A 26,436-nucleotide genomic window follows, 5' to 3' on the forward strand; every position below is an offset into this window, starting at 1 on the left:
ACCCCTGGGTGCAGGTCATGATTTCTCTTACATCACTGTGTGGGCCGTACTGTACTCAGTCCCATGTTAACTGTTTATGTGCCAGATCCTCATATTGCAGAAAGAGGGAAGAAATAAAGGGTTTTTATTTATATAACTCTTTCATTTTTCTCATGAAAATAACAAAGGAAGTGCTATTCTACAATTTTGAAAGTTGCATGATGCAATGCTAATGGAGTTGTTGGCTAATCACAGCAATCAATCTCTATCAATTAACCAAAAATGACACCAGAAAACAGTGGGGGAACCAAAGGTCCAAAGTCACTATTTTGCTCCCAAGCATATTGCTCTTACATGTCATGTCTCAAATTACTCCTCTAGCTGTATATCATAATGTTATTTTCTGAAAAAAATCTATTTAATATCCATTTGACTGAATCAATATTAGCTGCTTCCACCATCCCCACCTTCAAGTATGTTGTGTCCTCTGGGCCTACTATGTTCCAGGGCACTCCACCAATGATTTACTTTTGTATGTAATCACTGTTATTTTTTTTGACAAACCAGCAAGCCAATTTGCACAGAACAAGGTTCCACAAACACCAAGGAAATAAATGACAAGGGTTGGTAGTGTTGACTGAGAGAGAAATGTTGGCCACAATGTCATTTGAACTTCCTTTCTTCTTTAAAAGTGACAAGATCTTTTACATCCATCTGAACAGGCAGAAGAGGAGATTTAACATCGCACCTGGAAGGCTGCAGCTCGACAATACCTCTCTCCCTCCCTCAGTACCACATTGAAGTACCAACCTAGATTATGTCATTGTCACATTTCAGGATGTTTTCTTTAACAGCAAAAGATTTCAGAGAATAAAGTGATTTTTATATGCTTTTTTAAAAAAGTGTGATGTGTTTACATTAATTTGTTTTTAAAGGCATTGAGTAAAAAGCAGTTAAAATACTATCTACTAGACAAGCTACTAAGATGTCAAGCAAAATGATGTGGCAAGTGTAGCATATTCAGTATTTTTGTAATTTTACACAAGTTGTACAGATTGAGTCCAATCATAAACTGTTGCTCTGTAAGTTAATTGGTGGTGAAATAAAGCAACTTAATTTTCACCTGATCTTGTCTACTTACCAGATAATATTTCAATTCCCCCTTCAAAAAGATTGCAGAGGCATGTGAAAATACACAAATATCCAGTTCAGGTGATTATGGATTCTACTTTGATAATCATAGATTATGTTTGTTATGATCCTCCGAGACCAATAACTTAAAAAAAAGATATTTGCAAAAAACACAAAGAAACTAATGAATAAGATTTTACTTTTTGAAACTTTTACTGTAACAAACAAATCAAAATCAACAAATTTCAAACATTAATTACCAAAAAAATTACTTCAAACAGAAAAATAAGTTTTTCTTTAAACCAACACCACAAATACCACTGGCACCCATGTAGTATCAAGGGCAGTCCCAAAGTTTCTCCTAGCTCTCCAACAGAGTTTCACCTCTCCTCACCATGATTCTTCCAAGGGCCTTTTGCCAACCGCTCAACTCTCTCCGAGTTTCTAGAAATGATTATCACTAGACAAGCATAATTTGACAAGCCTTCTCTTCCATTGGTCAGTCCTGAAAGCACAGGTCCCTAGGGAATCCTTTGTCTGAACCCTTGAATAAACCCTGTTAAACAGCTTAGTTGGCTCTGTTAAAACTACCCTTTTAAAGATTGTTTCTTCTGCTACCAGAGATATTTCTATCAAATAGAAGCTGTTCCTTGGAGAGGTTCACTTCTTCTGCTACATAGTGATCTTTCTATGTATCTTTGTTTCCTGCACACAACCCCAATTGTAACTCAATATTCAGCTACTTGTCTAGTTACATTTGCCTGTGTAAAATTCCACCCAGTGTGTGTGAGTGAGTGTGTGTGTGAGAGAGAGAATGTGTGTGAGAGAGTATGTATTTGTGAGAGTGAGAAAGAGAGTGTGTGTGTGTGTGTATGTGTGTGTGTGTGAGAGAGGGTGTGTGTGTGAGAGAGAGTGTCTAAGGGGCGGGGGGGGCAAAGGCCTGCCATTGAATATAGTGCACAAGCAGATGGGGTGGGGGGTAGGATGAACAAGGGGTGTGGCCACACATTAGAAAAATCTGTTTAAAGTGACCATTCCTCTGCAACTCAGACAGTTCAGGTGCAGCCACATTGATATGATTCAATTTGGGCTTCGAGCTTATCCACCGCTCAAGCAATGTAGAGGCATCAAAGTGCCACCAAGTGCTCCATAGCTTTTCATTTGCTGAGTGTGCAGCTGGTGTGCGGTCACCAGAAACACATCCTGCAGGTGTGCACACAGTTTCCATGGAGTGTTCACGACTCCTACATCCTCAGTCGCTCACACAGCCGTGAAGTCTTCCAGGGTCCACAGAAGATGCAGGGATGGCTAGTCGGGGACAAGGGCTACCTGCAGAGGCCATGGCTGATGACACCCATGCGGCAGCCTCAGACTGCAGCAGAGCAAAGGTATAATGAGGCATGTTTCCTAGGAGTACATAACTAACATGGCGGGTTTGGGACGATACGGTGCGAAAATCTGCCATCATAGCCAGGGGGTAAAATGTCCTTTTACCCATCCACTGCCGCACTTAGTGCAAATCCGGATGATTCCGCTGTGTGGGTGTGTGTGAGAGGGAGAGAAAGTGTGTGTGCATGAGACAGGTAATGAGTGTGAGAGAGACAGTGTGTGTGTGCGTGTCTGTGCATGTGATTGTGTATGTGACAGAGATAAAGTGTGTGTGTGAGAGGGATAGTGAGTGTGAGATAGTGTGTTTTTGTGTGTGCGTGTGTGTGTGAGAGAGAGAGAGAGAAAGTGTGTGTGCATGAGAGGGATGGTGAGTGTAAGAGAGAATGTGTGTTTGTGTATGGGAGAGAGAGAGTGTGTGTAGGAGAGAAAGAGAGAGAGAATGGATGGAATTTTACAACCCCTCCCATCGATGGGACCTTCCATTCCAGCTGAAGCCATTGGAGTTTTGAACAGCCTGCTGCATTTTAAGGCCCCGCCCCTTCATGATGGGGCCGCCATCAGCTACGAGGCCAGTTAAGGTCATTGAAAAGGCGATTAAGGTACATTTTACTTTGACCATGCGATTTCGCACTCGGTACTTGGCATGAGAAAAACGAGCAGGCGGGCAGCCTACATTTTGCAAAACCTCATCCAAGGGTGGGATAAAAAAGGTCAGCAGCATTGCCAGTGTGAGTGGTGAGGCATTTTGGAGATAATTTGCTGTTGGTTGCTTATTGGTACTTGGCCACTTCACCACTGTTCAGAGCTTCATTGTTATCATTCCCAGACTTAATTTCAGGACTTATTGGTGTCTTCAAGGCCCCCGGAGGGTTCAGACCATGTGGATCCTTCCAGATATCAGACAGCCTTCCATTACCCTGGTAATGGGGATTGTGGTCTCCACTGGAAGCACCTCCTCTGAGGAGGAAGAGAGGGGCAGAAGGGAGAGGAGGCTAAGTGTCCCAGTGCAGCTTCCAGGTGAGGGACCTGTGGGAGGAGAGGTGCAGGCACAAGGGATGCAGGGCCAGCAGGAAGTCCAAGGCGGAAGGGGCTGCAGAAGACGCCACTATCCTAGTGCCAGGGTTTACAGGCGGTAATGTGGTTACCTCAATATGTCTGAGGTGCAATGCTGAAGGGGGTTCCGCCTCTCCAGGGAAAGCATGACCTCCATTTGTCAGATGATAAAACCTGAGATCAGCTCCGACGGTGTGGGTGGGCACCCCATGGCTCTGAAGTTCACAGCAGCCCTCAACCTCTATGCCTCTGGATCTTTCTGGGGTCAGGGGGGTATCTGTGTGGAATCCCAATCAGCTGTCCACAGCTGCATCAAGTTGGTGACAGAAGCTCTGTTCAGGCGGGTACTGACCTTTATTCTTTACCATTTGGACAAGGCCAGGCAGGCTGAGCGAACCAGAAGCTTTGGGGTGGTTGTTGGGTTCTCCCATGGCCAGGGTGCCATCGACTGCACACATGTGGCCATCAAGGTGCCAGTGAGTCAGCCAGATGCCTTTGTCAACAGGAAGGGATTACACTCCATGAATGTGTAGATAGCGTGTGACCACAGGATGCAGATTCTGCAAGTCTGTGCAAGGTATCCAGACAGCTCCCATGATGATTGCATGCTGAGACACTCCCAGGCCGAGGCTCTTCAATGCTCCAGCCTGACTGGATGGATGGCTGCTGGGTGACAAGGGCTATCCATTGAAGACGTGGCTTATGAATCCTCTGCACCACCCAAGATCAGAGGCAGCGTTACAATAGGAGTCATGTCTCCACAAGAGTGGTGATAGAGAGAACCATAGGTCTTCTCAAGATGCACTCCTGATGCCTGGACCGTTCAGGGGGAGTACTACAATAGCCCCCAGAGTGGCTGTCACTGATAGTGGTTGCATGCAGTGCTCTCCATAACCTGGCACTGGTAAGGGGGTCCCACTGGAGGAAGAGGATCTTGACGCAGCTCCACAGGCAGAGGATGAATCCAGTAGTGAGTCAGAAGAGGAGGACAGTGAGGAGAACACTGAGGGTGTGGAGGCAGAACTCAGTAACCCCCAGGGAGGTAGGGATGCCTTGATTCAACCCTCCTTCAGCTAGGCTACCAAAGATCTGCTTCCACTTCATGCCAGGGCTGCTGCCTCCATCCTGGATTTCTAAAATGACCCTTTCATTTGCACCCAAAGTCCACTTAATGCCTGTGCAATAAAGTATCCAGCCATTCTCGTCCAGCATTACATACTGGCGTACCCTACACAAGAAAGAAAAGACGTGAAGCAGATTCAGGTCATCAGGACCAAAGCAAAGTTAATGTTATTGTCACATTGAAAGCATAATGACATTACTATTACTGGTGTTGATGTCCACACCAGCAGGCATATAAACCAAATATAAATGAACAGAGAATCGCCCATGAACTGTCCGTCTTGTGCTCATGGTGTCTTTAACTTACTTTTCCAAGTGCTACATCTTGGTGCTCCCCGCCTCGCTGGCATCGGCATTGGAGACAGCCTGCTGACTCTGCTGTCTTGTTGGCCTTGATGACCTTGGCGGTCGTCTTCTGGCTAGTGGAGCCTGTGCTGGTCCTGCCTGAGTGGAAGTGGCCAGTGCCATGGCTGGCATCTCCTCAGTCATCACAACCTCATCAGACGCAAAGGTCACTGGCGGAGGGGCAGAGGAGCTACTGCCATCATCCAGGGCACCCTGAGAGGAGCCCGCAGAGGCAATAAGCAGCTCGTGTGCTAACATAAGGTTGCTCTGGACCTCCCTGCTCACCATTGATGGATGAGCACCTAGCTGGGATACTGGGTGCCTCATCCACCACCACATTGGTACTGACTATGTGAGGTCATTGCCTGTGTGAGGGCTTGCAGGTCTGAGAACTACCTGAGGAACCCCTGATTCTGTTATTGGAGCTGCCTTTCTATTAGATTCGCCCACTCTCTCAATGGAGGAGACAGTGCGCTCAGCCATGAAGGTCAATGCAGTGCTCACACTACGCATGGATTCCTCCACAATGGAGACCATGGCACACAGATCCTAATGGATCTCCACCAGATCCTCTCGCACATCCCACTGGACATCCAGCATTTGCCGCCTAATGGATGACTCCAGAGGCTCATCATCTGCCTTTGACTCAGCATCATCCTGGTCCCCAGCAGTCCAACTGCCAGTGCCCTGGGCACTCCCTTCCTTTGCCTGCTCCTCAAGTGAGTGTGAAATGCCCTCACCAAAGTGCACCCACATTCTAGCCACCAATCTAATGCCCACCGAGGTGCTGGTATCTGTGCTGGTGCCTGGTTCAGACAGTGGTTGTGACGCAGGTGCAAATGAAGCCCAGTGCTCCTCTGGTATCAGGGGTGGGCCTTCATTTTCCAGAGAACGAGTGCGTGCTGGCGATTCTAAAAGGGAGAACAAGGACATGTCATTAGTTAAAGTCATCATACTGTCACTGTGCCTGGCACCCTTGTGAGACAATGGAGACCTGCATCATGGTGTCATCGTCTTACAATGATCAATGGGCTCCCATCAATGAAGAGACTACACTAGAATGGTTGCACAATTCCAAACACTCACCTCAATGCACTGTGTTCCTACCTTCATCTGGCCTCTTCACAGCCGGTTGCATTTGAAGTGTGCCAGATCTTAAACTCAAGGGCTTAAGCTCGACCCTGGTCAGCAGCAGTTAATACCGAATTGATGGCAATGTCAGAGTGAGGGATATGCCAGGCCAGGAGGTTACATGTTGTGGTTGAATGCAATTCTGCCACTGCTGATGACCCACATCACTTCACAGATATCCAGATTTGAATTGCTAGAGCTGTTCTGTGATGAATCTGGAGCAGGGGCAGCACCAGGCATACCTGAAAATATGGTGCCAAATAGTGAAGCTACAATACAAGACTGCATGCATGCTAAACAGTGGAAACAGTATCCTGGTATGATAGAGCTAAGTGATCCCAAAACGTAACAGAAGGTGGTAGTAACACACACATCATGGTGAATTTCCTCAATGTGAAGATGGGGCTTCATCTCCACAAAGGCTTTGCAGTGGTTGCACCTATCAATACTGGCACTGACAAATGCATCTACAACATGCAGATTGGTGAGGACAAGATCAAGTAGATTTTTCCATTTTGTTGATTCTCTCACATAAGAAATGGAATGAACTGCCTGAGAATGTGGTGGAAACTGGTTCAATTGAGGAATTCAAGTGAATATTGGATTATTATCTGGAAAGGAAAAATGTGCCGGGCTAAGGGGAGAAGGCAAGGGAGTGGCACCAGGTGAATTGTTCCTTTGGCGAGCCAGCAGAGGTATAAAGGGCTAAATAGCTTCCTCCTGTGCTGTAACCCTCCCATGATTCTATAAATCAATATGGTCATGGTTGCTCTTCAACCTCAACTTCACTTTCCTGCCTGCTCCCCATGTCTTGATTCCCTGAGAGACCAAAATTTTGCTTATCTCAGCCTTAAATATAATCAATGATGGAGCATCAACAGCCCTCTGGGACAGAGCATTCCAAAGATTCACAACCCTCTGAGTGTTGAAATTTCTCCTCCTCTCAGTCCTAAATGATCAGTCCCTAACCCTGAGGCTCTGGTCCTGTATTCTAACTTCCCCAGACAGGGGAAACAGCCTCTCAGTATTTATCTTGTCAAGCCCCTTCATAATCTTGCATGTTTCAATGAGATCACCTCACATTTTTCTAAGCCCCAGAAAGTATAGACACAATTTATGCAGTCTCTCATCAGAGGACAACTCTTTCATTCCAGAGTCAAATCTAGTGAATATTCGCTGTACCATTTCCAATGCTAGTATATTGCTCCTTAAATATAGAGACCAAAACTGCACACAGCACTCCAGGTGTGCAGGCCCAGTCTGATAGATATGTCCTTCTGGACTCGGCCAGCTTGGTCAATACTGGTGCTATCAATTGATTCCCGGTGATCGACATTGAAGTGCCTCACCCGGAGTGCATTATGTGCCCTTGCTGCCCTCAGTGCTTCTTCCAAGTGGTGCTCAACATGGAAAGAGTATTGATTCACTAGCTGAGGGAGCACCCTAGGTGGTAATCAGCAGGAGGTTTCTTTGCCCCTGTTTGATCTGATGCCATGAGGCTTCATGGGGTCCAAAGTTAATGTTGAGGGCTCCCAGGGCCACTCCCTCCCAACTGTATACCATTATGCTGAGACCCCTGGTGAGTCTGTTCTGTCGTTGGTACAGGACATATCCAGGAATGGTGGTGGAAGAATCTGGGACCTTGGCTGTAAGGTATAATTTGGTGATTATGTCACACTGTTTCTAGCCTGGTCTATGGGACAGTTTTTCCAATTTTGATGCAAGTCCCCAGAAGTTGGTGAGGAGGACTTTGCAATGTCGATTAGGCAGGGGGTACCTTTGTCATTTCTGACACCTAGGTCAATACCAGGTGCTTGATCCAGTTTTCTTATTTGACTTGTCTATAGTGGTTTGATACAATTGGGTGGCTTGCTTGGCCTTTTCAGGGGGAAGTTCAAAGTGAATCATATTATTGTGGTTCTGGAGTCAGAGATTCCCTTCCCTGAATGACATTGGTGAACCAGATGGGTTTTTATAACAATTTGAGAGTTTCATTATTATCATTAATGAGACCAGCATTTTATTCCACATTTATTAGTGAATTGAATTTAAATTCCACCAGCTGTCATGATAGGATTTAAACTCATGTCTTTGGAGCTGAGCCAAATCTGGGCCTCTGGATTACTAGTCCAGTATCATTACCATTATGATACCATCAGCTCATATTTCCTTTGCATCAGCATACACATTAAAATCAAAGGCTACACCAAATTATTCTAGTTATTTATTTTCTATTTTTCCAAATTTAACAAGTTACCCAACCTCTAAAAAAAAACTAATGAGTGCAATTACAACAATCCAACATACAACTTTAAATAAGGTAACAAGCTTCTGCTATAATGAATAAAAATCATGAATCTAGTTCAATAATGTTCAATCATGTGAATCTCCTAAAGCTGATTATTCACCAGTGATAGACACCTCTTGATATATTAATAAATAGAGCAGGAGGAGAATTTGTGGTATGCTGTGCATGCAACTGGAAGACCCAGATTCAAATTAGCTTTATATTGCTATACTCATAGCTAAGTCATCTCAGATGAAGGAATAAAATTGGTCAATTACAAAAAAGGAAAGTGAATGAACCAAGATCAAGTAATAAAACAAGACATTCTTTGGGCTTTCAGAGTTAACACATGCTACCCCAGTTCTCCAGTAATTACTATAAATCGTCATGATTTTGACGATTGTGCTGAAATCTGGTGTTCAAAACATGTGCCTCTTGGAAAATAGTGGGTGCCCAACTCCTGATTTTCTGTCATTCAATGGATAAAAAATCTAGGTGGCAATGATTTTCTAAGATGTATTCTCCGAGAGTGTTGCATCATGGAGTCACCCTGAAGGTTACTCATACAAGTGACATTGTAAGTACTGATATATTTTGCAGAGCATATGGAACATACAGTAAGCTCCTCTGTGACCCTGATACAGAAAGTCTTCTATGAATCTATAAAGGGTATTGAAGTTATCCCTCCTAATTGTCCTATTTTGATCTATCACTAAACAATCAAACCCTAATACAATATTTTAAAATATATACAAACAAAACCACCATTCACTTTGAAAAAAGAAATTGGAAAACCCAATTGAAAAGTTTGCTTCTATTTTGGGAAGTTTCTTTTAGATACCAAAGGCGATTTTGATTTTTAAAAACAAATCACACTGACTGTTTCATCTGCTATTCCTATCAACACTTGAGGTCATCAAGTTCAAGCTGACTAATTTAAAGCAAATCAATCAGCTACAGCTCAAAGGAGGTCCCATTCACCGCATGGCATTAATAAATGCAGGTCTAACTGAAATATTAAAAATCCACATTTTTAGAAAACAGAGATTTATAGGAAAATTGTATTTTATATTTTATGCAAGGGCAATAAAATACGATATCTACAATCAGGTAAATGAAATTGGTCTTCAGAAGAGATCAATGCATTTTCAATACAGCAGGAGGATTGGTATAGGATTTAATGTGGCATGATCAATAGTTTTGTAGAAAGCAGCAAATTAAATTCCAACTACACTCACTATACTGGCAATTGTCGCTTTGGGAGTCATATACTTCTCCCACTCTTTGAGTTCAGATAACCAGTCCCCACAGGACTTGGTATGCTACACATTATTCCCCAGGCAAGATGGTAGTAGGTGATTTATTCTGCTCCTTAACCATGTTCTAAGATCTGTGTGACACAGCCCTGACCACTTGTTCACTAATTCTGTCTCACCCCACTACCAATCAAGTCTCTGCACATCGCCTGCCCAGAAAACCCAAGCGATATCAGAAGTTCGATCACACAGAGAAATGATTCCGTCACAGTGAGTTCTTGCACTGATACATTAAAGAAAACAGTCACTGAAATTTTCCTTTTGGGGACAATGCTTTAGCAGTAAATAATTGATATATAGACTTACTTTAAAAATCAGTGACAAACTCACATAAACAATAATTCTGTCTGCAAAAAGAAGGCTCAAACGGGTGTGGATCAATCAATTAAACATGGTTCTATGGGAGTACACATTTTACAACAATGTTTTTTGGAAATCACAGAGGTGCTATTAATTTTTACAATCATTTGAACAGTGGGAACTGCTTTGGAAGACCTCTGAGTTGATTTTTCTTCAAGTCATTGGGGAAGAAATCCATCCACATTATTTGTGAAATTTTGTACATGTTCTGCTCATGAATCTTTAAAGGTTTATCACAATGAGCACAACTGGAGAGAAGCCTGTTTCCCTCAGTTTATTTAAAATCTACATTTTTGGAGCAAGGCTTTTGAGATCAGGTAACCGTTTAAGCAAAGCGTGGTGATCTATCCCAATACTTGCTACAAGTCCACCATTATTGGAGGGAAAGTCACTGTAATCGATGGCATCTCCTTCAATTGTTGTCATCTGACCTCCCAAAGCTTTCAGTATGGCATCACCAGCACAAATGTCCCACTTCTTAATGAAGGTCACATGGATGTACACATCTGCACTATCAGGTTGCGTGTCTTCTCCAGTATCCAAAAGTGAAAGTACTTTGTATCCTGTTGTGTATTGAAGCAAAAAGTATACATGGTCAAAATAAAATCCCCAATGGAATTTCACCTGAAGAATAAAAAGGTCTGATTAGCTTACGAACGGTCAGTTCAGTGTCACGTGATGCCGAAAAAAGCACATTGTTTGACCTAGAACCAATAGAGCAAGTAAATGTCAGATTATAATTAAAGAGCATTAGAATTCAAAAACACCAGTGAAGCCTGGCCAGAAAAGGCAGAGGTAAGGGAATGTATTAATTTTTGTAAGGATTCCTTGGAATCTAGGTGGAGCATAAGTGGACCTTCTCCGACTGGCAGCTGTATAACGATTTCCAAGCACTAACTTTGTACAAGAGGCCATTCTTGTATCCCTAGCGACATCCAATTCCCATCCCAATGCTTGCTTCCGCCCACTGGGTTTGACGTCCTTCTCATCAGCTTCAGAGGGGAAAGAAAATCTGCAGTATTAAAATGAAGCCCCTGTAGTTAACATGGCTCAGGTCTTACACTGACAAGGCTCACCCACCCTGCACCCAAAGCTGCCACTGGTTAAAACTGGGACTTTTATTCCTGGCCCAAGCAAATTGCTCAGTTGCACACCGTATGTAAATAATAACTACCATGGTAGTTATTTCCATTTGAATATAATCCACTGCAAAATCATGATACTTTATTTTAAATTCACTTATGGGATGTGGGCATTGCTGGAAACACTGACACACGAACATACGATTCAGGAGGAGTAGGCCATTTGGCCCCTTGAGCTTGCTCCACCATTTGATAGGATCATGGCTGATCTGACTGTGGCCTCAACTCTACTGTTTACCCCCTATACCCTTGGACCCCATTGTCAATCAAGAATCTATCTAACTCAACCTTAAAAATATTCAATAACCCAGCCTCCACTGCTCTCTGGGAAGATAATTCCACAGACTAATGGCCCTCTGAAAGAAAAAAGTTCTCATCTCCATCTTAAATGAGACACCCCTTATTTTTAAACTGTGCCTCCTAGTTCTAGTCTCTCCAACAAGGGAAAACATCCTCTCAAGATCTACCATGTCAAGCCCCCTCGGGGGGGGGGTGCAGGATCTTTAGTTCGGCAGGGAACGGACCCTCGGCTGCGATTTAGTGTCAGCTGGCCAATAATGTCCAACCAGCACGGAGAGCATGCTGAGAAGCTCAGCGCTGCAGGGGTGGGGGTGGGAGGAGGGCTAGTGCTGTGGTCAGCGTGGGCGTGGGGGAGTGCGGAATGAAAGCTCCCTGAAAGCAGAGGTTTGCCTCAGGGAGCTGAAGAATTTAAAAGCAATAAAAAACGATTTTAAAATCCCGAAAAAAATAACCCCGCATCAGAATCAGTCGTCTGAACATATGCAAAATGAAAATTCTGTCCACACATTTTTATTTTTTGATTTATTAACGAAAACCTCATATTGTCCTTGGATGAGGTTTCCTGAAAAATGTAAAGGCTACCTGTCCGATTCGCACGCCCGCCAACTGTAACGTTGGACGGGCAATGAAAAATCTCCGTTAATTACAAGTTTAATGGCCTTAATAGGCCTCTTAATTGTCGGCTGGCGCCCTTCCGACTCTCACGTGTGCTTGCCGACCGAAATATCATGTGAGTACACGATGACATCGGGACGCTCGCCTGATGCCATCACGCATTATTTCATGTTCGAGCGGGATGGGCACGTGCTCACACGCCGTGTGAAAAATTCTGTCCAGGATCTTAAATTTTTCAATAAGATCATCTCTCATTTCTCTAAACTCTAATGTATAAAGGCCCAACCTGTCCAACGTAAGATAACCTCTTCACCCCAGGAAACAGTTGAGTGAACCTTCTCTGAACTGCTTTTAATGCAATTATTTCCTTTCTTAAGGAAGGAGACCGAAACTGTACACAGTAATCCAATGTACAATTGTAGCAGAACTTTCCTGCTTTTATATTCCATTCCCCTTTCAATAAACAACAACATTCCATTTGTCTTCTTAATCACTTGCTGTACATGCATACTTTTTGATTCATGTACCACGACACCCAAATCCCTCTGTATTTGCAGAGTTCTGCAATTTCTTTCCATTTAAATAAGATTCTGCAGTTTTATTCTTCCTGACCTTGATTGCCCATCCCTAACTGCTTTTGAGAAAGTGGTAGTGAGTTGTCTTCTTGAACCACTGTGTGTGGTGTAGGTGCACCCACACCGCTCTTAGTGAGGGAATTCCAGGATTTTGACCCAGTGAAGGAACAATGATATATTTCCAAGCGGAATGATGTGTGACTTGGAGGGGAATTTTCACGGAGCGATGGTGCCTTTATCCTTCTAGGTGATAGAGATCACGGTTTGGAAAGTCCTGTCAATGAAGCCTTGGCGAGTTGCTGTACTTGTAGATGATACATACTCCAGTCATGTTGCTAATATGAATCAAAAACAACACATGATGCTTCAAATATTAATGACATAAGTGATGAATCTGTACAGCAGGGAATTATGGCACAGGTGTGGAGCTGTAATTGTACGCAAAGGGAGTGCTCAATCCCCATATGGGACATACCAAACATAAGCAAAATAAAGCGCTTTCCACAAAGAAAGTGGCAAATTGACACATGAATCAGCCTCATATTGTTCAGTTCCTATCTATCAGGTCCACTACACCTCTGGCAGAGGCTTGGCAAAGCAAAATCTGCAAGACATTTCTCTTGATGATGAAACAGTGCTGAGAGAAATAGAACATCTAAATCCATGACACTGACATGTAGTTCCATTTATTTATCCCCTATGTAACCGCAGCCATGGTATTAATATTTTAAAAATAAGTAGCATACGTCTTGAAAATCTTTGCTGCACTCGAGCATCATGGTCAGAATTTTTAGACGGAGTCTGGGCGCACATCCGACCCGATTGGACACAAAATCACGTGAGATGACATCGGGCAAGTGTCCCGATGTCATCTCGCGCTCGCGCAAAATTTCGGTTGGTGGGTGCGTGCAAAAGTCGAAAGCGACAATTAAGAGGCCAATTAGTCTAATTAAAGTTGCAATTGCCTATGATTTCTCGTGGCCTGTCCAACCTTATGGCTGGCGGGCGGGTGAATTGGCCAGGCAGACTTTGCATTTTTCATGAAACCTCATAAAAGGGCGGGGTGAGGTTTCTGTTATTAAATTTAAAAATAATCTATGGTCAGCATTTTCATCATGTATATGTTCAGGTGACTGACCTGTGATGCTTGGACATTTTTTCTTCTGATTTTAAAAACTTTATTTAATTGTTTTGAAGTCTTCAGCTCCCTGAGGCAGCTCTCTGCCTCCAGGGAGCTTTCATTCCTCGCTTGTCTGTGCTTACATTATTGTGCTTATATCAACCCCTGGCCTTCTCCCACACCCCACCCCAGCAGCACTGAGCTTCTCAGCATGCACTTCTCGCTGGCTGGTCATTAGTTGGCCAGCCAGCATGAAATTGCGGTCAGTGGTCCATTCCCTGGCCGATTCCAGGCCCGCCTGCCAACCTAAAAATTCTGCCCCTTAATGCACACCACAATGGTTTTCAAAGCGCAGAGTGGATCATACTTGGCTTTCAAATTTGAGCAAAGAACTAGCCAGCCATTTTCAGTATGATCTGCTAATAGATAGCACTAAAGGAATATTTCCCCATGCTGTGTGCTGCTTGTTAAAAGCCAAATATTAATACCTGTGCAGGGTGGGAGATAATCAAAAAGATATCATTTAACTGGGTCAGTCAAGTAACTAATGCAGGAGGTTTCTGCCCCAGACCAAAGGTGCAGCAGTTATTGACAGAGTCTAACAGCAGGGGGAAAGACAGTCTGGCATCACAAAGGACACAATTACAGCAGCAGGCTTCAACTAACCCAGGCCACATATACTAATTTCGTTACTGGGAACATCAGGATACCAACGAATGAAGACACTCAGACTCAGGGAGATGATGATTAACATCAAACATTGGATTGAAAACAACCTATAGGGTCAGTTTACCATTGCACTGCAACAAATTCATGACTACCCTCAGCTTTTATGCCACAGGGTCCTTCCAGACATGCAAACGTGACTCTCTTTCAGAGCTAAGCTTCTTTAAAAACTTTGCTCCGTTAAGCTGGTAATTAAAGCCTAATATTGCAGGTTTATTTGCTTAAACGTCCCTATCTAACAGCAGAACATATAACCAAAGTTTCATGGTGTTGGTTGCACCATTGGGAACATTAGCATGGCGGTTATGTTACTGGATTATTAATCCAGAGTTCAAATCCCACCACAGCAGCTGGGGAATTTAAATTTGATTCAACAAGTAAATCTGGAATAAAAAGCTAGTGTCCGTAGTGTGGTAGCCATGTAAAAAGTGAATTGATGCAATAGGCCATCTGGTTCACCACTGTCCTTTAGGGAAAGAATCAGCTCTTCTCATGCGATCTGGCTGTATGTGACTCCAGACCCACAACAATGTGGTTAAATCTTAACTGCCCTCTGAAATGTCCGAGCAAGCCAATCAGTTGTATGAAACGCTCATCACGTGGACTGCAGCTGTATAAGAAGATGGCTCACCACCTTCTCAAGGGCAATTAGAGATGGGTAATAAATGTTATTTTTCCAGTGACGTCCACATTCCATGAATGAATTGAAAAAAGCATTGTATAAAAAAAAATCAGTGATTGTTTGCGTCTGCTCATTTGTGTGTTCATCATTAATCCTCTGGGAGGCATTACAAGGAACAGCTATTATTCCGTGTATGTACAAACATTGTGAACTGCACATGAAGTTATAACTCTAAGAGGCGATCAAACATGCAACAGGTCTTTGATGGAAAAGGCTGTGTCCTGAGGGAAATAGGCTATGGTGCAACAATGACCAATGATCCCTATGTAGGCCAGACCAGGTAAGGAAGGCAGATTTCTTTCCCTAAAGGACAAGAGTAAACCAGATGGGTTTTTACAACAATCAATAACAGTTTCACAAGCTCCCGTTTGCGGCGGGTGTCATAGCGGGCAGGAGCAGAAAACATCAGGAGATCACAAAAATCGGTTTCTCGTCGTCGTAAAACAAGTTTGCAATTGTCTGCCCCACTCGTCAATGGTGGGCCATGTTTCCCACTGCCGCATGTTGGGGACCTAAGTTCTATACTTCAGCATCTCAATAAGCCCTGCTCACCAGAATCATTCCCCCATGCTGGATCCTGAGCTCACGTCAGTGTGATTGCATGTTGACGTGTTTCACAATGATGCTTCTGGTGACCGGCATTTTGCTCAGGACCTTGAGATTTGTATGCCTACCTCGCTTCAGCACTCGTGGTCATAAGTGCCAAGCTTCACAGGCAGCACCACATCATTTTACGGGGGCTCCCAGGCAGGTCTCCACCTACCAGACTAGCGGGAAGGTGGGGGTGGCTTTTCAATGGCTGCAGGGCTAGGGCTTTCTTGGGGAAGGGGTGTATTGCAGGGTGTATGTGGGGACACATGTTGTTCTGTGCAAATGGCCTCAAGATGGTGAGGGCTGAGGAGGCAGTCTCCAAAGGAGATAAGGCCAGATGGAGAGGTGAGAGTGTGTGTGAGAAAGTGAGTGATGATTTCTCTTGAGTTGGCAGTGAGTGAGATGCCAGTGAATGTATGATGGCCTTATGAGTTTTTCTTTATTCATTCACAGGAGGTGGGTGTCACTGGCTCGGCCAGTATTTATTCCCCATCCCTAAGTCCCTTGAAAAGGTGGTGGTGTGCTGCCTTCTTGAACCGCTGCAGTCCATGTAGTGTAGGCACACCCACAGTGCTGTTAGAGAGGGAGTTCCAGGATTTTGACCCAGCGACAGTGAAGGAAGGGCGATATATTTCCAAATCAGGATGGTGAGTGGCTTGGAGGGGAACTTCCAGGTGGTCCCATGTGTCAGCTGCCCTTGTCCTTCCAGAAGGTAGTGACCATGTGCTTGGAAGGTTCTGTCTAAGCAGGCTTGGTGAGTTCCTGCAGTGTATCTTGTAGATGGTACACACTGCTGCTACTGTGCATCGGTGGTGGAGGGAGTGAATGTTTGTCAATGGGGTGCCAATCAAATAGGCTGCTTTGTCCTATATGGTGTCAAGCTTGTTGGAACTGCACTCACCCTGGCTAGTGGAGAGTTTTCCATCACATTCCTGACTTGTGCAATGTAGACGGTGGACAGGATTTGGGGAGTCAGGAAGTGAATTGCTCACCACAGGATTCCTATGCTCTGACCTGCTCTTGTAGCTACAGTATTTACATGGCTAGTCCAGTTCAGTTTCTGGTCAGTGGTAACCCCCAGGAGGTTGATAGTGGGGGATTCTGCGATGGTGATGCCAATGATTGCCGAGGGGCGATGGTTAGGTTCTCTCTTGTTGGAGATGGTCATTGCCTGGCACTTTTGTGGCGAGAATGTTACTTGCCACTTGTCAACCCAAGTTTGGATATTGTCCATGTCTTGCTGCATTTGAACATGGACTGCTTCATTGATGGAGGAATCGTGCTGAACATTGTGCAAAAATCAGTGAACACCCCGACTTATCACCTTATGATGGAAGGAAGATCACTGATGAAGCAGTTGAAGATGTTTAGGCCTAGAACACTAGCCTGAGGAACTCCTGCACTGAAGTCCTCGAACTGAAATAATTGACCTCCGACAACCACAACCATCTTCCTTTGTGCTAGGCATGACTCCAATCAGCATAGACATTTCCCCCTGATTCCCAGTGACGCCAGTTTTGCTAGCGGTCCTTGATGCCATATTCGTCAAATGCTGCCTTGATGTCAAGGGCAGTCACTCTCACCTCACCTTGGGAGCTCAGCTCTTCTGTCCATGTTTGAACCAAGGCTGTAATGAGGTCAGGAGCTGAGTGGCCCTGGGGTAACCCAAACTGAGCGCCAGTGAGCAGACCATTGCTAAGCAAGTGCCACTTGATAGCACTGTTCGTGAATCCTTCCAGCACTTTACTGAGTGTGTGAGTTTAGAGTGATGAGATGGTTGCCTTACCCTGGCAGCACTGATTAGATCATTTATCCTCTTTCTGCATTGGATGGCCAACTTCTTCTGTGCAGCATTGGCACTGACCAAAACTGTCACCACCTCCCAAGCCGGAGTGGTGAAATTGCTGGACCTCTTGCAGCCAGAAGGGGGGTAGAGGACATCACAGCGGGCCTCCAAAAGGCATTCTAGTGATGGGTCACTGAACTCTTCTTGGCTTTCAGGGCCATGTCTTCACTGGAGCAGTCCTGGGCTGCAAGCATTGAGAACTGTGTGGCCGGCTGCAGTTTAGATATGGCAGCTGGAATGAGGAAATGTTGAGGTAATGGCGTGGCAGGTGATTCAGAGGCCGCCCGGCAGCGACACGGCATGTTTCATGTGGCTGCATAAGTAATGAGGCGGGAGGTAGACAATAAGGTGCAAGGATGTCTTTTTTCACGCTTGCCACCGCACTTAGTGCAATTCAGGGAAAATTCCAGCCTTGGGCATCATTACTGAAACTAGTTTATAAGTTGAATTTAAATTCTACCAGCTGCTGTGGTGGGATTTGACCCCATGTCAGAAAGCATTCGCCTGGGCTTCTGGATGACTAGTCTAGTGACATTACCACGACAACATCATCTCCCCTGGGTTAGGATAGGCTTACACTATCCCGCAGAGAAGGTGCGCAAAATGAGAAGCTTTGCTGTTGTCTTTGTTGATAGGCAGCTAAGGGCAGGATAACCTTGCACAGCAGGAGACCACCAGCTTTTGCAGACAGACAGAATGGTGAGTAAGGAGTTTGTCGCCCACGTCATTCAAATGAGCTCCGCTGTTTGGTTGCTGTGGCTTGAGCTATTTTCATGCGTCGGCCTCACTAGAATGCAGCTGGAAGGCTGTGGGTGCCAAACACACACTTCATTGAAGCTCACGAGCCCATCATGGAGGAACTCAAGCCCAGGCCTGCAGTAAGTTATGGGTATATTTGCAGAGCAGGAGGAGTGCTGCTGCTTCTCCTGGAACACAAATAATAAGTCAGAAAAAAAAAGAGGTTTGGAGCCTTTTAGTGGAGTGGCCATAAATAGTCCCTTTAAGGACAACTATATAGGCCACTCACTGGGCGAAATTTTACTGCAGCGGGATTTTACGTTCCCGCTGAAGCCAACGAGATTTAGAATGTCTCGCCGCATTTTACAGCCTCATCCCTGCTGAAACGGGACTGTAAAATTCTGCCCTCTGTCTGACACATTGTAATTTTGAAGTATTCTGCACTCCAGTCAGGGTTCTGACACTGGGGGTCCCAATTTGCATATTTAGACAGCCTCACACCTGAAGCAGGCAGACAAGCTCTGCATGGTTACAGGCTCGTGTGAGAGCTCCATCAAGGTGGTCAAGTGCCCCACCCTCCCTGGTTTTCCTCCAGCCTGCCAATATTTTCAGGTAATAAATGGGCAGGTGGCAATTAAAAATTGTTTCCATTTCATTCCATTGAGCATATTCAGAATTGTGGAGTTGTTTGATTTTTATGTATATTTGTTGCAAAGAGCTCGTTAGGTTCTTTACTTGTAGACAACTGGCTTTTGAAATTCATGAGTACAAAAAGGGACTGCCAAACAGAAATGCTGTTTTGCGCAGCAGTGTGTATGGTTTATATGTTTAACAGGTTTATCACTGTATTTCTCCTTTATCTTCTGTCGGTTATTGATTTTCATTACTACTCTGTATTCCTCACACTGATGGAATATCATTGGTAGCTTTAAGCATAAGACTGCAGCTTTGGTGGACACTTTGTCTTCAATGCATGCTACCATATTGTGATGGGTGAGATGACCCATAGAAAATCGGCCTGCACTACATTCTCACTACCTTCAAGACATTTAATGGCAAAAAACCGTGCTGTTAAAAAGAATGTAAAATTTGTCATTCTATAAAAACGGAACTCAACAACTGGATTTCCAACTTCTTCACTACTTGTGCGAATTCAGTAGATAAGCAAATGCTTGGGATGTGTTACGGATGTGTTGTGGCTGATTTACCACCTCCCATCCTCCACCAATCTGACAAAAGAAATTCCACATTCCTAACCTGCACTTTACCCCTGTTTTATTTGTAGGTTGGAAATAACACAGAAAAAATATATTTAGCCCATTTTTTGACAGAAGGGACAAATGTGCCCCAGTGAAGCTAGCTAGAGCAGGATATGGTTCCAATTGCATCATTAATGAACATTATGAGTACACATTAGATGCAGTTACATCACCATTCAGCAATTCAAAGGCAGCATCAGGTTTTAAAGCTTGTATTGACAAAGATTCCAAGCCATGCTATCATGAAGACAAGAAGGATTGGATTTTCCTCCACAATCTCATCCCAAAATAGGAAGGACAGTGGTGGAAAATTAGGTCTTAAAATCCCTACTTGGACCAGCCCTAGCCACAAGCTCACCAGCTTCTCCTTTGCTCTCAATATATGTATACGCTGATGCTGAGGCAAGCCCCGTCAACATGCCCAATTTCTCTACTCGCTGCTATCTTTGTCTTCCCTAGAAACCACCAGAAGGATGACAATAGTGCCCAGGATGATGGAGGATGATAGCCTAATAATGAATTTCCCTCCTTTCTTCCTTTGGGCCTGCTTAGCTTCTAAAGTATCAGTCCAGCCTGAGGTCTTCAGTCAAAGTAGTATTATAGTCTTTGGGGTTTTTCTGACCACTTCCCTTGTATTGCTGTAGTGATTGTCCCACTGCAGCACTACCTCAATTTGCGCCTCCTCTACAGTAGGCTTCATTTTGAAGGAAGAAATATCAACTGGAGCTGGAGGTAAAATTGGCCTGGGGGGTCACAGGCCACAAGCGTCTTACCCTAACCATATGTGAGTGGATTTTGGAAAATCCAGCCCCAACTATAATGCAATATTTTTTTCCCATCTGGATTAAGATTTTTGTTTTAAAAAGAGCCAATTTTTGTATTCGCCTTCATAAGTAATATTAACATTGTCGACAATATTAGTGAACTGATTCATGAATGGGACAAAGAGAATCAATCAATCTAGATTTGCTAAATGGGAGGACCCACCTGCTCCGCCTGCAGGGATAATGGTAGTGTCATTTCCAAAAGCTCCTTTGCAGTAAGACTTCACTGCTCCTGCGTGGGATCTGGAGACAATTACTGTAGGTGTCTTTTCCTTGTAGGCTTTCCGTGGATGAATGTTTGATGCACCATCAACCATAGCCCAAGCTACAAGATGAAAGGTAGAAGGAAAACATTGTTTTGGATGTCAGGCAAGGAATGCTAAAAGCCAACAACTCTTAATCATAGTTTTCTTAATAAAACAGATTTAATACACTGCAATCCTCTTTCTATACTAATCCCAGTTTGTTAATCATTGATTAATTGTGTTAAATTGTATGCAGATGGTGGGCATTACCAGGGGATTCATTCACTTGAGCGCCTTATGAGCATACACTGACTAAAACTCTGGTTGTTGGATTAAGAGGTACATACATATAATGTGTACCTCTGTAAATAAATATAAAAGTGTGTAATGATTAACTCCAGTTCTATCCTTTATATCTTTCTAGATATTAAAGATATCAAAGGATATGGGGATAGTGCAAGAAAATGGCGTTGAGGTAAAAGATCAACTATGAGCTAGTTGAATGGTGCAGCAAGTTGGAGAAGCTGAATGATGCACTCGTGCTCCTATTTCCTATGTTCCTATCCTTCACCGACTGGCTTTCTGGATTGGAACACCATTATCTCCAATGTTTGAGCAAATAATTGGGAACCAAATCCATACCTCGAACCTGAGATGATTTTTTCAACCCTCTGGCCAGGATTTTACGGTTGGCCTGTGGGGGCGGGCCTGACACACTGGCACGTAAAATGACGCGTGATGATGTCACGAAGTCATTGCACTGTCTCATGATGTTTCGTTTGGCGGGCACGCGCCAGAGTCGGCTGCGCACTCGCTGATAATTAAAAGCCTATTAAGGCATTTAAGGAGCTAATTAATTTCAAATTTACGCTGCCTGTCCAACTTAGCAGTTGGTGGGCAGGGGAAAAGGCCAAGTGGCCTTTACGTTTTTTAGGAAACCTCATCCTCGAGCAGGATGAGATTTCCTAAAGCTTTTCCAAATTGAATAAAAACTTTTTTTGAAAAATAAAAACATGTCCCATCTCATGTGACACAGCATTTATATGTTTTTTTAAACTGCTTCAATCTCGCTGAGGTGAAAGAGCGCTGGACCCGACTCTCCCTCCTCCCCCCACCTGCACAGGTAGTCCTCAGTGCTACAGCTCGCGTATTACGCTGGGTGGGTCTTAATTGGCCCGCCCGTGTAAAATGGCGCTGAGGAGCCAATCACGGGCAGTGGTCGGCTCTGCGACCGCCCCCGCCCACTCCCACTCCCGCTGAGCTGGCTTGACGCAGGAAAAATTCAGGCCTCTGAGTACTTGGTTTGGCTGTTAACCAGTAAAAATCCCACACAGTGAGATGGGTGACGAATGCTGCAAATGTTGACATTTCACACAGCAATTTTGCCATTGCTCTCTCCAAAATGTCCTGCATTTCTAATTTGAATAGATCACTGTGATTATAGTGCTAAGTCAGAAGGTACAGCCACAGATAATTGTGCTTTCTGTTACACCAGAAACAATACCTGGTACCTTCGTTTAGGGCTGATATTTTAACAATGGTTTACAATTATTCATAATGGTAATTTTAGCAGTTTTCTTTTTACCAACTATGCCGAAGTATTTTGGGTTCATTTATGTATTTTCCACATTTATGCATAAAAGATTGGACAACACTTGCTAAACAATCTTGATTGTTCTAAGAATGACACTGAAAACCAATTTAAGATTATCAGAATTATCTGGAAAAACTCAGCAGGTCTGGCAGCATGGAGTTTTTCCAGGTAATTCTGTTTTTGTTTTGGATTTCCAGCATCCGCAGTTTTTTGTTTTTAAGATTATCAGTCAGGCTTGCAGTGTGGGTCACTTGCGCATGCTAGAAGCCACATTTTTCATACACACAGGGCCCTGTCCTTTGCAAACAGAAGGAGCATGTCCACACGTTGCAACTTTCTCAACTAAACAAAAGCGGGGGCAGGACTGGAGTTCAGCCGGGGTTCGTGCATACGCAATTCACAGAGGCAGCTAGTCATTCAAATCACCAACTGCCTCCAGTGAAGTGGGATTTTGCAAGAACAGGAGTGTGGAATCCGGAGTGTGCAGATTAGAACAAGCAAGAGGAGGTCTGAACTTGGTGGATTCTTATGAATAGCCAGAGCACCCCTTTGGAGAGGTAAGGTACACCTTTCGATAGGGTGCTGGGACACCTTTCGGAGGGGAAAGGCAACCTTTGTGAGAGTTAAGGCACCCTTTGGGATTGTTAAAAGTGAATGTGATTTTGCACTTTTTATGCACAAACTCACTGGAACTGTCAATCTGTAAAAGAGCTGTCATGCTGTCAAGGAACTGTACAGCAGTCAAGGAACTGTCCAGCTGTGAAGGAACTGTTAAGGGACTGTCCAGCTGTCAAGGAAATGTTAAGGGGCCGTCCAGCTTTCAAATCGGTCAAAGCTATCCAGAAAATGTCAAACTTTTCAAAGCCACACAGGAGGTGCCAAACTTGTCAAAGCTATACAGGAAGTGTCAAAGCTGTTCAGGAACTAGGTGAGTTGGCATGGATGGGGTAAGGGAAAATGATGGTGGGTGGGGAGCATGGGTTAGCATGAGTTGGCATGGGGTGGCTAGAGGGGAACTAAGTTAGCATAGGAGGCATGGAGGCCATGGGCGGTGGGTGGGGGGCATGCATTGGCATGGAATGGGCATAGGGAGTGTGTGGAAGGGTGAGGGGGTGAGGGCTGAGGACTGGAGGGATAATTTTTTAAAATTACTTTTAATTATTTCAACGCAGTCCCGGAGCACAGAGGCAGGCCTTGCGCCCAGCCCTCCTTAGCACCTGGCAGCCTGTGGGATTCATGCCAGGGTTGCCCCAACTTGTTCTTTTAAACCCCTCCTCCCCTGACCAAAAATCCCACCTGTGAGTGGCCATTTTTAAAGGTTGAGGTCATCAAGCCGGGAAATCTACCCACTCATCAAATTTGACCCAGGGATGAAAATCTGGGCCTAGTTGTTTATTAAATGGAAGAAACTCAGAATTGCTTCTTGCTTTACAGTCTAAATGATGCTTTGCAACCAAATTTTAATATTTGTGTGTAATAATAGCCAAATTGAATTGTAGCTAAGCTGATCTAACTTACAGACACTTTGTTCCTTTCCTTCTGCAAAACACCACTGAAGTATCTAACAGTTTTTTAATCACCACACTCATCTGTTCAGCCTATTTTTAATTATTTAAATAAAATGGCTGACATTAGTCTATTAACACTTGCAATTTAAAACAGAAGTTACAAAAGGTTAGGGCTAGTTCTGCTTTTACTCATTCGCTCCTCTGCTTTAGTTATGATTGCCAAGTTTGATAAATCTGTACAATTCCTATCTTTCAACATGACATCCTGATATTTTCATCAAACTAATAACCTACCACCTGTATTTCATTCAAATCAGACTATGCAAATATCACTGCCTGTGGCATTGATGCAAAGCATTCCACTTTATGGGGGAGTGGGTGGAGGGATCAGATGAAAGAAATAACAATGGGAATCTGCCAAAACACTGTTGTCTTCACAATCATTGCCTGAAGAAAGAAAACCTTGGACTGAAGCAGGTTGGGGCTCCAATTAGTTCCACGCCTTTTCCAAGCTTGAGCAAAAATCAAACAAATTTTATACATTAATTGATCCGCAAACCTGGCCTTCCATACAGAAACACAATATTTTAGTTTAGCTATGTGGGAAGAGTTGAGATGTACATCATCTAACTTCATAACTTTAGGAGTGGATATTACTTGTAACAGCTTTTTGCAGCATCCTCCAGTCCAGTTTATTTGCACAAGTGATTGAACCACTGTTTCAATGTTTGCTCAATTAGTGACATTCGGGCCCCTCAGTCGGAAGATTGTGGGTTCATGTCCCACTTAAGCATAAAAATCTAGGCTGACCTTGCAATGCACTGCTGACAGAGTGCTACACTGTTGGAGGTGCCGTCTTTCAGATGATATATTAAACTGAAGCCTCATCTGCTCTGTCAAGTGGAGGTAAAAGATCCCGTGGTCATTATTTTGAAGAACAGCAGGAGAGTTCTCCCTGGTGACATGATCAATATTTATACCTCAATCAACTTCACTGAAATAAGGTTATCATTATCACATTGCTATTTCTGGGAGTTAACTGTGCAAATTGGCTGCCATATTTCTTGCTTTAGAACAGTCACTAAGACTTCAAAAAGTTCTTCAACATCCTGAGGTCATGAATGGTGCTATATATAAAAAGAATTCATGCTCTTTAAAGGGGCCTATTTACAAGGAGAATTAACAGCTTTGACTAATTCACAGAGTGAATGATACTTTCAGTCACTGTGTGGAACATAGTGGTTCAATAAGATTTTCGATAACCTCTTTGACAGAAATATATAGTTCAAGGTTCAGCTTGCCTATTATTCATTTCCATTAAAGCTAATTTGAGCACCGGGAATATGGTAACTCAACAACTGCATCTGTTTCCATGGAGACCACTTTCAGCTTCATTACCACTTTGAGGGCCATAAAATTCTTGTCAGTAATTGTCTAACAAACAGGGTTTCCGACATTAATCAGAAAGTTGTCAACTGCTATACATACACGCATACTATAACACACTGATATTTTGCATTTTGTGCCTGTCAAGTGTATTTAAAGATGCTACATTTCCTCCTATTTATCACGTTTTCTCTGATTTGACCATTTATGGTTTTGTGCACCATAATTTGTACAAATGTCAGTATGCAATTGCTACTTCATGCCATTTTTGGTACTTATTTATTCCCAAAAGGTCTTTCAATTAAACAAACTTGAGAAGTAGCATATTAACAGTTCCTGTCAGCCAACACCTAATGTGCACAGTGACCTTTCCAGGGCCACTGGGATATGTGTGAAGAGGGCAAACAACTATGGGAAGAATTTTCGAGTCGGCGAGTGATGTGCGGTGACGTCGGGCAGGCATCTCGACGTCACTGCGCGTCATTTAGGTTTTCTATTAAGGCCATTAAGAAAGTAATTAAAGTAGTTAGGAATGCTGCCCGTCCAACCTTAAGGTTGTTATCAGGCGAAGAGCCCAGGCGGCCTTCGCATTTTTCAAGAAACCTCATTCACGCGTGGGATGTGGTTTCATGAAGGGTTTATTAATTAAATAAAACATTTTCAAACATTTGATAAACATGTCCCAGTTCATGTGAAGCTGAAACATGAGGGGACACATCTAAATAATTTTTCTCTGTTGTTAATAAAAACTTTCATTCTGAACTTAATCTTCCTGAAGCAGCTCCGTGCCTCAGAGAGATTTGTGCGCTCTTTCTGTGCGCACACCTGCAAGAGCGCAGGCCCTGACTCAGGAAATCCGCCCCCCCACCACCGCCCCCCACCCCCCCCCCCCCCCCCCCCCCCCCCCGCCGGCCTGCACAGGGAGCGGGTCACACGCATCACCCTGGGTGGGCCTTAATTAGCCCACCCACTTGAAATGGCAGCACAGCCCCGATTGGGGGTGCCGATCAGGTCCGTGCCCGCCCCCGCACCACACCACCTCCCCGACGGGGGGAAATTTCTGCCCTATGTACCTCCTTCACCAATCAGACTGAAGAATCATTAACGAACAATGCAGAGTCTAAACCAGGATGTGTCAGTTAGAATTGTGAATGTAAGATCAAATCCGCCAT

General features: G+C 44.0%; 1 protein-coding gene across 1 annotated transcript in view; it reads right to left on the reverse strand.

Annotated features, from left to right (window-relative positions):
- Window positions 1-8,361: 8,361 nt before the first annotated feature.
- The window catches only part of LOC121287649 (Golgi-resident adenosine 3',5'-bisphosphate 3'-phosphatase-like), a 42,765-nt gene continuing 24,690 nt past the window's right edge, over window positions 8,362-26,436 (reverse strand). Inside the window, exons 4-5 of the mRNA XM_041205605.1 lie at window positions 20,695-20,856; window positions 8,362-10,676 (exon numbers count right to left, since the gene is read on the reverse strand). Of these exons, the coding sequence (XP_041061539.1) occupies window positions 10,399-10,676; window positions 20,695-20,856 (440 nt within the window). The 3' untranslated portion in view covers window positions 8,362-10,398. The remainder of the gene's footprint in view (window positions 10,677-20,694; window positions 20,857-26,436) is intronic.

Source organism: Carcharodon carcharias, chromosome 14 (genome assembly GCF_017639515.1).
Source record: "Carcharodon carcharias isolate sCarCar2 chromosome 14, sCarCar2.pri, whole genome shotgun sequence".
Classification (NCBI taxonomy): Eukaryota; Metazoa; Chordata; class Chondrichthyes; order Lamniformes; family Lamnidae; genus Carcharodon; species Carcharodon carcharias.